The 17,724-nt window shown below is 34.1% G+C and overlaps 1 protein-coding gene across 1 annotated transcript; it reads right to left on the reverse strand.

Annotated features, from left to right (window-relative positions):
* Window positions 1-6,425: 6,425 nt before the first annotated feature.
* Window positions 6,426-11,357, reverse strand: LOC149132846 (uncharacterized). Its single transcript, XM_089362070.1, has 3 exons — window positions 11,309-11,357; window positions 9,747-10,349; window positions 6,426-6,481 (listed from the first exon to the last, which is right to left on the reverse strand). Exons 1-3 carry the CDS (start codon window positions 11,355-11,357, stop codon window positions 6,426-6,428), a joined length of 708 nt encoding a protein of 235 aa, XP_089218196.1.
* Window positions 11,358-17,724: the final 6,367 nt, after the last annotated feature.

Genomic DNA, 17,724 nt, shown 5'->3' on the forward strand with positions numbered 1-17,724 from the left:
CATTAAAGAATATAATTCTTGAGCTAACACGGTCTATATGGGTAACTGTATAACTTTGCCACTCTTACATTACTATAAGAAACTATAGAACTGCTATGCTAACCTTATGACTAGTGAAGCTTCTGGAATATCAACTTTATTAATAACATATATTCTGTAATATCACAAGCTTAGTAAAAATATGGTTTCTGAAATAAATACCATTATTAATAATTCCATGGATTTTCGAGATGCACAACTAATTTTCAAGGTATCTAATTTTATTAGTGATCAGGGATTACGGATTTCTCCAAAGATTTTGAGTTGGATGACATTTAAGATATATTACAATTTAGTTGAAGAATTCTTATTTGAGGCATTTTATGTTTTGAAGTTTGAAGTATTAAATAGACTAGTTGGAGACTTTGTAAGGTATGAAAGGCTAATAATGGCTTTATAGTTGAGAGAAAGTAAGATTTGTGTAGTGACACTATTTAGAAACATTGTGCTTAAGTAAGGTAACATTTTATGTAGCACAGGTTGATGAGGAAGTTGTGTTTGTGATTGGTTAGTTGAAAACTGTAAACAGGCTAATGTAGAATTCAGGGATAGTCAACTCATAAAATTACTAACTAAACATTGTAGTGCAGATAGAACAATATCACATCAACATACTAATAATTGATTTCCATTTTTTTATTTCCCTGTCGGCATTATCATCTCTTTATCATATTTATGTACTACCGAAGCAAAGATGCAAAGAATATTTTCAACCACTACAAAGAGAATAATGTAAAAACCATAACGTTATAGTATTAGATTTTGTTTGTAATTTTTTTTTTTGAAGGGTGGGGAAATAAATAGTGCTTTGGTGTAGGCTGCTGTATGGTGATGTGGCAGTAGTGAGAAGTTGTACTGTTTACACCAGGAATCACAAGATATTCGTGAATATTTAATGAAGAATTGATTGATATTAAAACTGTCTTAAGTGTATAAAAATTAGGAAAATAGATTTTGGTCAAAACTTAAAATTAAAATGGACGCTGTTTCCTGAAAATCATTTATAATGACAATCTGTAATAAAATTTAGGAAAACAAGAACAAAATAAAAACGTTTACTCTTGTATTTTGTTTTTAACTTTTATATAAGTATTTATAATTATTTAGCTGGTTAATGAAATCAAAAAGACAAAAACTTTTCAAATAAACTTTTACTTCCTGTAATGTAAATAGCACTTGAACTGTTATCATATTCTTTACTGATTTGCTTATGTATCAAGATGCTGACATAACTCACATTAAATAATGTCTTGCAAGCTATTAGGTGTCTGAGACACCATTGAAGAATTTTGTCTTCATTGTGCAATTCTAAAAATGACTCATTAAAATGAGTTCCAGTGGCTTTCCCTAGGCCCATGGCACTGCAAGATAACAAAGTTCCTGCTTACAACAGTGACTTTTCTTCAGTGGTGGTATCTATTCAAAGTTATGCAGACAGACAAATCAAGAGTTAAATGTCGTTGGATTAGATAGTCTTCATGACAAGGCACACTGCCAACTCTTGCATGTCATTGACTCAACCACTCAATTTTTATCTTTCACTTATTTCAGTCGTTGGACTGTGACTATGCTGGAGCACCCCTTTGAAGGGTTTAGTTGAAAGTGTTGACCTAGTAACTGTTTTTTTAAGCCTGGTACTTATTCTATCAGCCTCTTTCACTAAACCACTAAGTTACATGGGTATAAACAAACACTGGTTGTCAAATGATGGCTCACATATACAATAGGCTCCTTTCAGTTTCTCTCTACTAAATCTACTCACAACGCTTTGGTTAGCCCAATGATACAGTAAAAGACATCTTCCCAAAGTGCCACACACCTTATAGTTTGAAAGCAAACTTCTTGCTACACAACCATGTTTGCTTCTTTCTAGATGCAGGCATGGCTGTTAGGAAATCCTAGATAAATATCTAGGATTTCCTAACATGAACCAATGTAATTATTTTTATATAATGTTAATATCTTGAGAAATGCATGAACATCATGACATTTTCTCTTCACTAAAAAGATGAAGCTTTATCTCTCTATCAGACACTAGTGTTGTGTTTAAGGTGGTGAACTGGCAGAATTGTTAGTGCGCCAGGTGAAATGCTTAGCAGCATTTCGTCTGTTTTCATATTCTGAGTTCAAGTTCCACTGAGATCCTCTTTACCTTTCATCCTTTCAGGATTGATAAAATAGGTGCCAAAAATTGCTGGCCTTGTGCCAAAATTTGAAATCAATAATATTGTGTATTTAAAATGATGAACTGGCAGAATTACTAGAATGTTGGAAGAAATACCTTGCTCTTCAGATTCTAAGTTAAAATTTTACCAAAGTCAACTTATGTCTTTTTGGGGTCAATAAAATAAAGTTATCAAACAGTAATCGATTTGTCCCTCCCCTCATAAATGCTATCCTTGTGCCAAAGTTACTAAGAATATTAGCGTCATGTTTAACTTTATGTCATCAAAGTAAAATAAAAGCCGGTACACTCCTAACCAGTTAAATGTTTTTAAAAGCCATCTTTTAATAGAAGTTGCCAAAATGCTTCTACTGGAATTACATGTTATCATCGTATAATATATATTCAAACATCAGTCAAACTAAAATTAATAACTACATTACTATAGATCTTGATAAAAAACCAAGATGAAATGTCAGGTGAGCATTTTGGATGATTTTGATGGTAACCACTTTAGAATAAACAAAGATGTAGAATGAGATAATCAGATTTAATCTGAATGGATTAAAAGTAGAGTAAAAAATATGTCTGGAATGGTTTGATATGATTTTGGAAAATGCGAATTGGTAACCAATGGCAGTTTATTGAAACAGTGGGATGTTGGACCAAAATACATTATGGTAAATAGATACAAGTCAAAAGAACAATGATTAATCAGTGAAGGAAGCTAAGGAAGTAAACAGTGATTAAATGAGATAGGACTTATGTGATCTCAGATTTGAATGGAATGTAGTATATCAAGTGGGGTTAGTCATTAGCAAATATATAATCAGCACTCTTTGTATTGTATATGTACTAAAAAAAATCTAATAATTAATAATAATAATAATAATAATGATAATAAGGATAATAAGGATGATGATGAGGATAATGATGACCAACTGTAAAATAAAATATAAAAATTAGAAATAAAGGCAACTAATGAAAATACTGTGAAGGTATTCATTCCTTGCTAATATAGAACAATAAACACAAGATGAACACTTGCTACTTATGATGATGATGTTAATGATTATGATGAAGAGGATGTTAATGATTATGACGATGACGATAGTTACTCAGTTAATGATTTGAAATTACAATATTTATGTCATCTCAGTTAATCAGCTACCATTTGGGTTAAACTAGCACAACACTTGTTCTAACAGACAGACCTCAGTAGGTTATAAGCTTGAAACTCTTGCTTTTTAGAAAAGTGCTCAAGAGAAAATATTTCTGTTGCCCAGCACTAGTGTTTACCATGTGTTTACCAATTTTTCAAATTGGAACCCAACATTTCTGTGTTGAAAGAGGAGAGACTGAAAGGGTTGGCAAAAGGAAAATCATCAAACCATGAATCAAAAACCATACCAGCATGGAAAGATGGACATTGATGATGATGATGATGATGGGGGGGGGGGAATGGTGGTGGTGGTGGTGGTGGTGGTGAAGATGATACTGAGGAGGGAGAAGAGGAAGAGTAGTGTGGTGTTATAAATATGTAGTTTTTCCTTTGTCTCCAGTTTTTCAGATTGATGATGTTCAAAGTTTTTTTTTTTTCTCATTTTATGATGACCTACTCTGAAGCTACTCCTCACTGACTTAAACTGATACAAAATAGATATATTTAGGATAAGGTGAAACCTTGCTCCCACTTTTGTATTGTTGTACTTTTAACAATACAACTTATTAAACTGTCTGTCATCATTTATCCCAGGTGAAAACCAGGCTTAATTACCATCGCAGAATTAAGTGGTTAATGATAAGAAGGGCATCGAGCTATAAAAAGAGGACTAGCTTTGTTAATATGGAGATGGGTTTGAAACAATAAAACAAAAGAAAAAAAACAGCCTCCAGAGATAAGTGTAAGTTGACAGACAAATGGATGGGCATTCTAGTTTTTTTTAGCTCAAATCTGATGAAGATGATGATAGTTGGCCGAGATGAGATGGAGACACAATAACCTGATAAAAGGCTTCATTCAAGAAAATTGAATGAAAAAAAGAACACAAACAATGAAAATGATAAAATCAAGATAAATCATGTACTCACAAATTGTGTGTTTGCACGTATGTATGTATATATGTATGTATGTATGTATGTATGTATGTATGTATGTATGTATGCATGTGTGTATGTATGTTTTTGAGTTTGCGTGTGTGTGTGTATGCATGTATGTATGTATGAGTGTGTGTATGTACATATGTATGTATGTTTGTATGTATGCATGTATGTATGTATGTGTGTATATATACATAAATTCATATGTATGCTTGTATGCGTGTGTGTATGAACATATACACACATGCATGCATGCACACATGTGCATGTGTTGTATAAACATAAATATACACTTATATGACTGTATTTTTTACCCTTTTTTTCTTTAGATATTAACTGTATAACTACAAATCATTTAAAGACATGTTATAGGGGAAAATAGAATTAGGAGGAAACTGACAGGCTGACAGACAGACGGACAGATAGATAGACAGATAGAGAGAGAGATAAAGAGAGAGATAAAGAGAGAGAGAGGTGAAAATATCGCTGTAAATGAATTCTTACTATTATACTAAGAAACTGAGGCACACTTTTGGTATCAAAACAATATCTACTTCTATTTTGTTTATTATTAGATTGTTAACTAAATATCTATTAAATAGATCTTGCCTTACAAAAAAAAAATAACATTGAGCCATGTTATTGCTGCTGTTGTTGTTGTTCATCTTCCTTTTCTTTTCCTTCTTCTTCTTCTTCTTCTTCTTCTTCTTATTATTATTATTATTATTATTATTATTATTATTATTATTACAATAATTTATTCTTGTAATGTGAAGATGGGCGAATGTTTGGCTGTGTGGTAAGAAGCTTCCTTCCTAACCTCATGGTACTGGGTTCAGTCCCACTGTGTGGCACATTAGGCAAGTGTCTTCTACTATAGCCTTAGGCCGACCAAAGCCTTATGAGTGGATTTGGTAGACGGAAACTGAAAGAAGCCCATCACATATATATTATGTTTGTATGTGTCTCTGTTTGTCCCCCACCATTGCTTGATAACTGATGTTGGTTTGTTTGTGTCCCTCATCACTAAAAGAGACCAACAGAATAAGTACTAGGCTTACAAAGAAGAAGTCCTGGGGTTGATTTGTTCGACTAAAGGCAGTGCTCCAGCATGGCTGCAGTCAAATGACTGGAACAAGAAAAAGAATAAAAGAATGTCTTTTTTATTCTCTTCAAAATAAGTTTTATTTCAAGCATTTCCAAATTATGTTTTACTTTTTAATTACTTATAAAAAAAAAACTATTCCTAAATAGGGGTTGCCCTCAATATCTGAAGTGGACACCAAAGAAAAAAGAAAAAAATGGAAGTTTGTTTTGCAAGCTTTTAGATTATATTTATACAAATTACATTTTTACATCCAAAATGGCTACCACTCGTAATTATGCCACTCACAAAAAAACTCTACAATGGCTAAAAAGAAAAAGGAAATACAACACAATATCAGAACACACAAAAGGAAGAGTGACAGTAATAGTAATAACAATAGTGGTAACAATTCTTACATGATACCAAATACTTCCTTTGGTTCATTCATCAAGCAGTTGTGTGAAGATAAACCTTCCCTCATCACTAAATCAACAGACAGAATTTTTGGATCTATCACTGTTATAAGAAAAAAGTGTGGATGGGAGAATTTTGTAAAACCTAACAATACTTCACCCAAAAAGACAAAGAGAAAAATTATACATTTCTTCTTATGAAAAAATGGATGCTGATTAAATTTTTCTTTCACATCAAGTAATACAAGTTCTCCAAGAAATATCAAGAGATATTATCTCAAATGAAAAAGGCTCCAGCTATGTTACTATTTATTGTACTTTTAAAACTGGTAATGCAACCAAAACACAGATGGAAATTGCCAGACATACCTCTTACTCTTTAACATAAGTTAAAAAAACACAAGAGTCACAATAAGAGATATCAGACTCAACCTAGACCCATGGCTAATAGTGACTTTAGTGTAGTAACATGGAAGAGTTAAAGCAGGCTGAAGAAAAGATGACATTTGGTCAGATGATGTCAAAATGGACTTGCAAGTCCTAGTAACACCCATAGGCCACAGATCTATACCAGAACTGTAACAAACAGAAGGCATGAGATTGATGATAGAGAGCAGAAAATCTAATTGTTATATTTGTCAGAGTAAAACTCATCTTTGAGTTGAATGTCAAGAAGAACTGGAAAAATTAAAAAACAAAGAAAATGAAAATAATGAAAACCAACAGCAACAACAAAAACACCAGCAGACCTTATTTTCCATAGAATCATCAACGAACATTCTGAAGATAACAAAGTAAATATCTTTAGGCTCAATATCACAAATAGATGAGCAAGTCCTCCCTCCCCTAAAAGTACCAACTGTAATATCACACTTTCATTGTGCAATAAGGAAGAAATAATTACAGATGAAAATATGAAAAGTGAAATGGTAAAGAAAATCACAAAAAGATATAAGGTAAGGAGGAACAGTTTCTTCTAGGCGGAAACAAAATCCTGCTTCAAGAAAATAACACAGAGAAAACAGAGGATGAAAATGAACTAAAATTCACCATTAAGAAACAAAATTATGCATCTCTAGTGCCACAGTCTCTCCCCGAAAGTTAGAATGACACTTAAACAGTTCAGTCTAGAATATAATCAGGATTCAAAATATAAACTGATAGTAAAATCAAAATTAAGACATGATATCAAATGTAAGAAAAGAATAATTTTAAGTTGTTGGTAATTTTCAATAGCAAATATCTCAAAAATTCTTAATGGTGCATTTGATTATACTTGAAATGGTTAAATGGTTTTGGAGTACTCAGCTCAGTCTAGCCAGGAGACCTCATTTCATTAAATTATATATTATTTTAATGTATTTCATTGTACTTTTTCATTTATATGTGCACATGTATGCATAGGTCTGTGCATGTGTGTATGTGTGTGTGTGTGTGTGCGTGCACACGCACATGAGTGCACCTTGGAAATGTTTTATACATCCTTCTATACATTGTATAAAATCTTTTACCAGTTAAACACTGGGTTGATGTAATTGATTTACCCCCTCCTACAAACTTACAGACCTTCTGCTAAAATTTGAAACCAATATTCTTCTTATCTTCCTTTTCTTCCTTTTATAATCCCATATTCCCTTTCCTTCTCTTTTTAATCTGTCAGCCTGTAGCTTTATAAACTGCACCTTCTTGTAATTCCTTCATTCTTTCATTTCCAACCATTTGTATACCTTTGATTTGGACCAATTTTCCTCTTCCCAAAACTAACACTGTAGTGTTAATTAACTTTGGTAGGTCAAAGTCCATTTGAATATCTTCAAATTCTATTTACTAGACTATCCAGCAATTCCACATTATTTTAGAACAACTTCAAATCATCCATATAGAGGTTCAGCTTTCCAATGCCTCTCCCCAGATCATATATAGGCTGTCTTTATCTTTCATATAATACTAGTGACTGGCATAAGAGCTACAAGGAATAAAAGTGCTTCCCTGAAATATTCTTCATTTTATGTTAACTTCCCCAGTGATTCTGTCCCAGTTACTAGTTCAGTATTCCATTGACTTATGTTTCCACACATTAATGCTACTCCATAGAAATAAGCTCCAGCTATGCACTAATATATCCAGGCCATTCCCAGATTTGTCAGTCTTCTCTTACAGTTTTTTACTACCATTGTGTCTTCCTTAAATCCTACTGCTTCCTTTATTATATTTGTTGCAGCACATATCAAAGTACAGTAGAATCTCACAGTAAAAGTACAACATTATACGAGTGATTTGCTGCACAAGCTGAGGCTTGTGCTAATATCTGTCTTGAATTACAAGTGGAAGTCCGCAGTATGAGCAAGTTTTATACACGTGACTGCTAGTCAGTGCTGAGCTCACACATACTCTCCCAACAAGTGCAGCCTCCATTTGCTCAGTTCACATGTTTGTCTCGTAGAAGCATCCCTGTTGTGCTTTTCCCAATGTTTTTTATTAGTTTTGTGCATTTTTTGTTATAATAATTAGTTGTGTTAGCCATGGGTCCTAAGAAGGTTAGTGCAAAGGACAGTGCTGAAAAGAAGGAAAAGCTGATTGCGATAGAATTGAAGAAGGAAATCATTGAGAAACATGATAAAGGAGTGTGTGTAGTGGACTTAGCATGTCAAAGTTACATATAATAAATAAGATAAACAGACAACAGTAAAAACAATGTAATGAACTAACAAATCTCTTTACGAACCCACAATCAATATTCCTTGTGAACTAACCAACTGATACATTCCGACTTCACTGCAAACTAACACAAACTTCACTTGACTCCGAACTCTGAACCTTTCGGATTGTTACTATCTATACTTTATTCGAACTAGTCTATTTCTCACAAGGTGGCATCATAACTCTCATTACCATATCTCGTCTTCTCCCCTTTTGAGATTTCGACTACTGTGAGACGGGAATTTCTTTTATTCATTTTTTTCTTTCCAGCACCTCTCCCACTTTTTTTTTTTTTTAGCTGTTGTATTTTAATTGTTACCTGACTTCTATGTTAGTATTGTTTGTTGCACACAGCACTTTTTTACGTTGTGCTAAGCACTCTTGTTTTTGGTTTTTGCTTTTTTTTTGAAAATTTAATATTTTTTCGTTTAGGTATTACTTCCAGATATTCGGACTGTTTTCGTTTTCTGAAGCTAGTTCTACAGGGTTCAATATCTCTTGGTGCTAGCACTTCAAACATATAAAATACTTCCATTGGAATTACCCTTTGTTCTTCCGTATGTCTCATCTTTAACTGGTTAAGGGGGCTCTTATGTTCCGAAAGTTGTCCTTTAATTAAATACATCATGTTACCTAATCTTTTGATTACACAACCATCCTGCCAACCTTCTTTACCAGTTTTGTAATTTTCTAAATGCACTTTATCTCCTACTTTGAGATGTTTTGAAATATTTCTTGTATTTCCTTCAAATGTATTTTTTGTCTTCCCTTTATATGTATTTTTTCCTGGCAATATTTTATCGATGATCGATTTTTATTTTATGCACGAATATTAACTCTGCTGGTGACTTTCCTGAATTAGTATTTGGATTTGCCATTATTCTATATAATATCAAAAATTTTGTTACTGCCATGTCACTATCTAGCTCAATCCTAGTTTTTCTTAGGGCTCTTTTGAACATGTCGACAAATCTTTCTGCCTGCCTATTTGACCTCAAGTGGTAGGGCAGGGTAAAGATGTGCTTTATGGCATGTATTTTGCAGAAATTTCTAAATTTATATCCTGTTAACTGTATTCCATTATCTGAAACTAAAGAGTCCGGAACACTGTATCGAGCAAATAACTAGAGTAGGGACTTTATTGTTGTCTTTGTTGTGGGTTTACATACCTCTGACCACTATGTATACCAATTGGTACCAGACAGATCAGTTGCATTTTTAACAACGAAGGCTTTCATCTTACATGTTTTTCCTTGAAATGTGACATTAGTCCACATTTCACTTATGACATGTAATTTGTTGCCTGTCATGCTACGAGCAGATTTTGCTGTTTTTCTCAACATAGTTTTCCCTCTTTTCTTCCATGTGTCCATATTTATTATTGAAATATCACTCCCAGTATCCAATTGAAGTTTAATATGTATTCCATTTACTTTTATGTGTACAAATTTTCTTATTTTGGGCGTCAATTTTTGTTTCTGTTGAGAGCACTCTAGGAGTTTTAACATCTGACCTTCGTAATTTTGATCTACAGTGTGAACTTTTGTACCACTTCTTTGGTAATTGTAGCATTTTCGATTTTTTAATGGACAGTCTCTTCTGAAATGTATGCCCCCACATCCATAACATGGATTAAGGCATGGCGCTCTTTTTTGGTTGTACTTTTCTGGTTGGTATATCTGTATTTTTGAGGAATCCTTTTCTTGAAATTTTCTACATTGTGTTTCAGGTTTACCATCCTTTGGAATTCTTCTGTGATGGACTATAAAGGTTAGATCCTGGTTTGCTTGTTCTAATTTAGAAATAATTTTTGCCTGAATTTCTGTATCTTTGCTTGCTGTAAGGCCTTGTACAAAAATAAGACACTTGAATATCTCAGTTCTTTGAGTCTAAAACTTTCACACATCCTGGTGACTTTCCTACACATGTGATAAAATCATCATTCTCTTTTTCCATTATATTCCAACACTCCATTCAGGTGTTAAATAGAGAAGTTTTATCACAAATATGTTAGACAGTAATTCTATTGTTTCTTTAAAACAAATTTCATGGAGTTTTTTTGGGTAATATGAAATTACAGTAATGATCATGCTCTAATGGAGCTAATTTTCACAATAATAATCTCACTTTTTGTTCATTCAACCATGATTTGCAATCTTGCTTAAAAATCTCCTTGTACCTTCTGTAGTACAATGCAAAAGTTACACCCTCCTCTGGGTTATAACTGAATTAATTAATCAACTTTGAACTGCCATCTGGCGAAAATGAACTTGCCTCGTTTTTGGACTCCTTTGAATATAGCTCCAATAATTCTTGTTGTAGTTGTTGCTGCAATAGTTGCTTCTGCAACTCCTGTTGCTGCTCTTGCTGTTGCTTTTGCAACTGAATTATGCGAGTTAATAGGTCTTCCATGATTTAACAAGTTGTATCACAAACAAATTTTTAAATAATCTACATGAGCTTCAAAACCCTTGTTACCAGATGTTGTAATGTAGTTTGCTATGTACAATAAATAAGATAAACAGACATCAGTGGAAACAATGTAACGAACTAACAAATCTCTTTATGAACCAACAATCAATATTCCTTGTGAACTAACCAACCAACACCTTCCAACTTCACTGCAAGCTAACATGAACTTCACTCAACTCCAAACTCTGAACCTCTCAGATTGTTACTATTTATACTTTATTTGGACAAGTCTATCTCTTGCAAGGGGCCGTCATAACTCTCATCGCAACATGACCGAAGCACATCAACGACCGGCACCATCCTGAAGAAAAAGGATGAGATCAGGTACATTACAACAATAAAGGGTGTCTCCAGGTTCTCCAAGCAGTACACATCTGTCCATGAAGAGGTGGAAAAATTGCTTCTCCTGTGGATCAACAAGAAGCAACTCACACAGATATTATTATGGAGATCATCATCTGCGAGAAAGAACAAGCACCATATGGGCATCTCTTGAAGCAGAACCCTGGAACATCGACAGAGGAGACATCAGTAGATGCACTTAAGGCTAGTCATGGCTGGTTCAATAATTTCAAGAAGAGGACTGGTGTTCATAGCGTCATCAGGTATGAAGAAGCAGTGAGTTCTGACATGAAGGCAACTGAGGATTTCATGCATGAATTCTTGCAGCACATTGCAGCTGAGTGGTGCATTGCACAACAGGTATTCAACTGTGATAAAACTGACCTTTTTTCAGAAAAAGTGCCCAAAAGAACCAACATAACTACAGAGGAGAAGAAAATGTCAGGCCACAAGCCTATGAAATATAGGCTAACTCCAGCCCCTTGTGCCAATGTAAATGGAGACTTGAAGATTAAGCTGCTCCTTGTTCACCATTCTGAAAACCCATGAGAGTTCAAGTCACAAAATCCTGAAGAAGCTGCAGGTTATGTGAAGGGTAAAAGTTAAAGCCTGGATAACCAGGCAATTCTTCATTGAGGGATCAACCTTATATATAGATCAGCAGTGAAATAGTACCTTCTGGATAACGATTTATCTCTCAAGGCTCTCCTGATCCTCGACAGTGTTCCTGCTCACGCTTCTAACTTCAAAGATGGTATCCTGGATGAATTTAAATTCATAAAAGTTCTATGCATGTTACGCAGCACCACTCCTATCTTGCAAACCATGGACCAACAGGTGATTTCTAATTTTAAGAAACTGTACATCAAGCACTTGTTTCATTGGTGCTTTGAAGTAACCAAGAATACAAATCTAACCCTTCGTGAGTTTTAGAAGGAGCACTACAATATTGTTAACTGCTTGAAGATCATCGATATGGCAGGGTGTAATGAGGAGAATATTGAATTGAGTCTGAGACACCTATAGTCAAAGAGATAGTGTCTCTTGACAAGTCCATGGGCCTCATGGTTGATGATGGGGACATTAACAATCTCATCAAGGAACACTCAGAGGAGCTGACGAGAGATGAACTCTTGTAGCTTCAAGAGCAGCAGCATTCGTATGCAGTGGAAGAGATTGGAGGACAGTGTAGTGGAGGGAGACAGAGTAACAGAAAAGGCTATCTCTACGAGTGACATAAAGGCAGTGTTGGCAAAGTGGCACTATGTTTCTGAATTGGTAGAAAAATATTCTTTAAAAATATCTACAGTTCGTGCAGCTGCTTTATTTAATGATACTGCTCTGATGCATTTTTGTAACATTTTGAAATGCAGGAAAAAGCAGACTTCTTTTGATGTTTCTAAAGAAATGACCTACAAGTGTGAAAAGTGAAGAAAGTGAGTCCAAAAAGCCTAAATTAAGTGAAGTGAGAGAGAAAATGCCAGAAATTATTCTTCCTGAAGTCTTAATGAAAGGAGATTTTCTTTTCCAACAATAATCCTCCTCTTCTCCACTCCATCATCTTCCTCGCACACAAATCATTATATCTTTAAAGTAATTAAATTAATAAAACCAGTTTACATATTTCTTTTGCAGTCTCATGTTTTTATAATTGTCGTTTTCCTTGTAACTGCCCCTTTTCTGTTTTAAAACTCATAAAAAATGATTTTTGGATAGTTTTGTGGGGCTGGAATGGATTAATTATATTTTAATTAATTTCAATGGAAAAATTGATTTGTAGAATAAGTAAATTGTAAAACAAGGTCAGTCATGAAATCAATTAAAATCACACAGTGAGGTATTGCTGTATTTATTTTAGTTATATTGTTTGTTGGAAACTTATTGTTCCAACAAATAATATAATGTGCCATTTACTTTTTGTGTATTGAGTTTGACCTAATTCCAATCTACACATTTTAAGTTTGGTGGGATTTTCTCAGGATCTTTTTGCATTTTTTCCCAGAACTGTTAAAATTGTATTTTTCACTTAATCTAATCCTGCAACTTCTGCATTCCTAATTATTATTTTTCCCTCAAGCATTTGAGTAGTAGTAGTAGTAGTAGTAGTAGTAGTAGTAGTAGTAGTAGTAGTAGTAGTAGTAGTAATAATATTAATAATAATAATAATTATTATTATTATTATTATTATTATTATTATTATTATTATAACATGTTTGACTTTTGCTTTGTATTTGTACAAGTTGACTCTAAGTCTCACCCAGAGACCTCAAGAGACAACAAGTTAAAAGTTCATGTTGGTGTTATGCCTAGGGTGTCATATATTTGGTTTTGCATATAGTATTGTTCTAGAGAATGTTTAAGAAAACAAGAAAATTATGAGTTTGTTTTGAAATTTGAGATTACATAGACAGTTTTTATGTTGGATATGGGCAGTTCCCATGAGCACTATCTTTTGAATTTCTGCCATTTTGGAGTTTCCTGGTATCTGAGCTAGGTAGGAATCAGCCCCTTTTGCTATCATTCCTAGGGTACCTATGACACCAGGTATTGTTTTAGTCCTGAGGTTCCACATTTTGCCAATTTCTATTTCAAGATCATTATATTTGCTCAGTTTTTAGTAGGTCTTGACAGATACATTTATGTCAGTTGCGACATGATTTTTGTCTGAAGTCTTTCAATATCATGTCTGACCTATTCGCATCTATCTTTCTGTCTGCTTGAATGGTGAAGTTCCAGAGGAGTGAGATGTGATCCTTTTCAAGCACTGGAGGTGGTTTGTGTTCCCACCAGTTTTTATTATGGGGCAGGTCCTGGTTTTTGCAAATTACCCAGTGAATATATTGTGCTGCTCTATCATGCCTGTTTAGATACTTTGTAGGCACAAGAAGACTGCACATTGAGATAACATGATCAATGGTCTTATTTTGTTGTTTACATACACAACATATTGAGCTACTGCCATACTTTAATATGTTGGCCTGGTAGTTTCTTGTATGTAGGCACTGATCTTGGGCTGCTATGATAAACCCTTCTGTTTCTGATTTTAAGCCAGAAGACACTAACCATTGATGGGTAAGGGCTTTGTCAACATTGGCACTATTAGCTCTCTTTGGGCATTTGCCATTCAGAAGTTTTTCTTGCCACTTATCAGTAAGAATATCTAAGGCAGCAATTTTAGCACAGGTTTTCTTATGCTTAACACCAATGTCTTCTCAACGATTAGCCAGAGATGATTTTTAAAATGAGAATATCTGAAATAAACACAACTGCTCTCACAAACATGAATACTAAAAATGAACCTAAAAATTAAGTAAAAAAAAACAGGAAAAATAATCCAGAATCCTTGTCCGGTACCAAATTGATCCCCAAATCTAATCAGTTTGTGCCAGTCATGAGGCCAAACATCCCTGAAAGTTTCATCCGAAACTTATCCACAGACAAACAAACAAACAAACATGAGGTGGAGGTAATAATAAAAACACCAAGATTAACAAATATATATAACATACAGAAAATAGCACTACTAGGCACCACACACACATCCTACATAAAACACTTTCAATACAGTAACTATAAGAGCATCACAATAAACCACAGCACTAAGTACACAGAGCTGTGCTCGGTAGTGCAGTGAAAGCACGTGATAAAAATAAAACTACTGAATAATAATAATGATAATAATTCTTTCTTTTTATTGGCCACAAGGGCTAATATAAATCCAAACATTGTCACGCACATATGGTTGTGATGCATGTGCCTGGTGTGTCCTTATCAGGTAGTCATGATGGGTATACTGGGCTTCGTATATTTTACTCCAGTGTCACTTTGATGGCATGCACTGCTCTCTCACTCAATAATGATAATAACAATAGTGATGGACTCTTCCATTGAAGATGACATATAAGTGATCAGCTTTATTTATAGTGATCAAATCTATGTGTTGCACATTACCTCACTCCCTCCATCAAATCAACGTTGCCTGAACAGGTGCATGGTATGCCATGCCTCAGGTGTCGAACTGATTGCAGAGCAACATGAGATGAAGTGTTTGCTCAAGAATACGATGAATTATTTGGGCTAGGAATTAAAACCATGAGATCATAATCATGAGTGCAACACCCTAACTGCTAGGCCATGTGTCCTCAATAATAATGATAATAATAATAATAACAATAATAATAATAATAATAATAATAATAGTAATAATAATAATAATAATAATAATAATGATGATGATGATGATGATGATGATGATGGTTTTCAAATTTTGGCACAAGGCCAGCAAGTTCAGGGGAAGGAGTAAGTCGACTATTTTGACCCCAGTGCTCAACTGGTATTAATCTTATTGACTCCAAAAGGATGTAAGGCAAAGTTGACCTTAGTGGAATTTGAACTCTGAACATAAAGCAATAATAATAATAATAATAATAATAATAATAATAATAATAATAATAATAATAAGAAGAAGAAGAAGAAGAAGAAGAAGAAGAAGAAGAAGAAGAAGAAGAAGAAGAAGTAGAAGAAGAAGAAGAAGAAGAAGAAGAAGAAGAAGAAGAAGAAGAAGAAGAAGAAGAAGAAGAATATTAGTCATGAGAAGGGGACAGATGGTCAACAGTGAAGGCATCCAATTACCAGATGGCCAGACATTAAAATCATTGAAAGGAGGAGAGAGTTATAAGTATCTAGGAATATTAGAATCATCTGACAGAGTACTAACTATAGAAATGAAAACGAAAATTGATAAGGAGTACATCAGAAGGTTAAGGAAGCTAATGAAGTCAAAGCTAAATGGACCGACTCTAGTGAAGGCTGTAAATACTTGAGTAGTATCAATTCTTAGATACTCAGCAGCTTTTGTAAACTGGGCAAAAACTGAATTAGCAAAGCTAGACAGAAGAACTAGGAAGGAATTCAAATGAATGGAGGACTCCACCTATGGGCAGGAGTAGTAAGATTATACCTGCCTAGAAAGGAAGGTGGAAGAGGGCTAATATCAGTGGAAGACTCCGTGGAGTTAGCTAGAGTAGATATAGTCTCCTATGTAGGTAATAGTGAAGAAAGTTTACTAAAAGCTGCTAGAGTCACAGCAAGACATAGGGAAACCAAAACACCAAACAAACTTAAAAACCAGAAAAAAGAACAAAGACTGGCAGGAGAAGGTAGATTCTCAAAGATAATTTCAGCAAATAGTAGTAGTGAGACATGGTTATGGCTGCAGAGGGGAAAGCTGAAGAGAGAGACAGAAAGTTTGTTAGTAGTAGCACAAGATTAAGCATTAAGGACTAATTGGATAAAAGCCAAAATAGACAAAAATTATGTAGATTCCCAATGCAAATCAAAAGAGGAAAGCATTACTCATATAGTAAGTGAATATAGCATGCTAGCACAGAAAGAATACAAGAAAAGACATCACAATCTAAGGAGAGTAATCCACTGGGAGCTTTGTAGAAAGCTAGGATTTGAACATACTGATAAATGATATGAACATGAATCTAATAAAGTACTAGAAAGTAAGAAGTACAAAATGTTATGGGACTTTAACATTCAGACTGACATAATAGAAGCTAGAAGGCCTGATTTGGTAGTGGTGGATAAAGATGACAGAAAGTGCCAGATAATTGACTTTACAGTCTCAAATGATGAACAATTAATATGAGAAGTATAGACAAATTAGCTAAGTACCAGGACCTAGCTATTGAATTACAAAGACTATGGAAAGTGCGGGTAGTTATAGGTGCATTGGGAACTGTCCCTAAAGTTCTGGACAGATGGATAGAGGAAACAGGCATAAAACCCAGTTTTGTACAGCTGCAGAAAACAGTATTATTAAGGACAGCTAGGATACTTGGGAGAGTTCTTGGCATCTAAGGTTACTTGCTGTAACCCAATAGGAGGGTTCTTGGTATCTAAGCAACTTATTGTAGCCCAATGTTAGAATTCTTTTATTTTCCAACAGTCTAATCTGTTGATTGTATATGAATAATAATAATAATAATAATAATAATAATAATAATAATAATAATAATAATAATAATGATGATGATGATGATGATGATGATTTCATTTATTTGCCACCAGGGCGAAGGATGAGGGGGACAATACAGAGACAGGCATAAAATGTGGTGGGTTTACATATAATAATGAAATGATAAAAAAAAAGTAAATATACACGGTATACAGTGAAAAAGAAGGGACATATGCATAGCGTACAAAAGTAAAGAAAAAGTTAGCAGTGGGGATGATAGAGATGTGGTCCTCCTGATACAGGAAGGCCTCTAGAGATAATTGAAGAACCCTACACGTGAAGATTTCCCTGAAACCCCAAGAGTAAATGGCCTCTCCAATTCCTTCTGTCCAACTACACTTAGAGAGGTACCATCCATTCTTGCCATTTTTGCAACTTTCAC

This window comes from Octopus bimaculoides, chromosome 13, assembly GCF_046866305.1.
Source record: "Octopus bimaculoides isolate indiv1 chromosome 13, ASM4686630v1, whole genome shotgun sequence".
Taxonomy (NCBI): domain Eukaryota; kingdom Metazoa; phylum Mollusca; class Cephalopoda; order Octopoda; family Octopodidae; genus Octopus; species Octopus bimaculoides.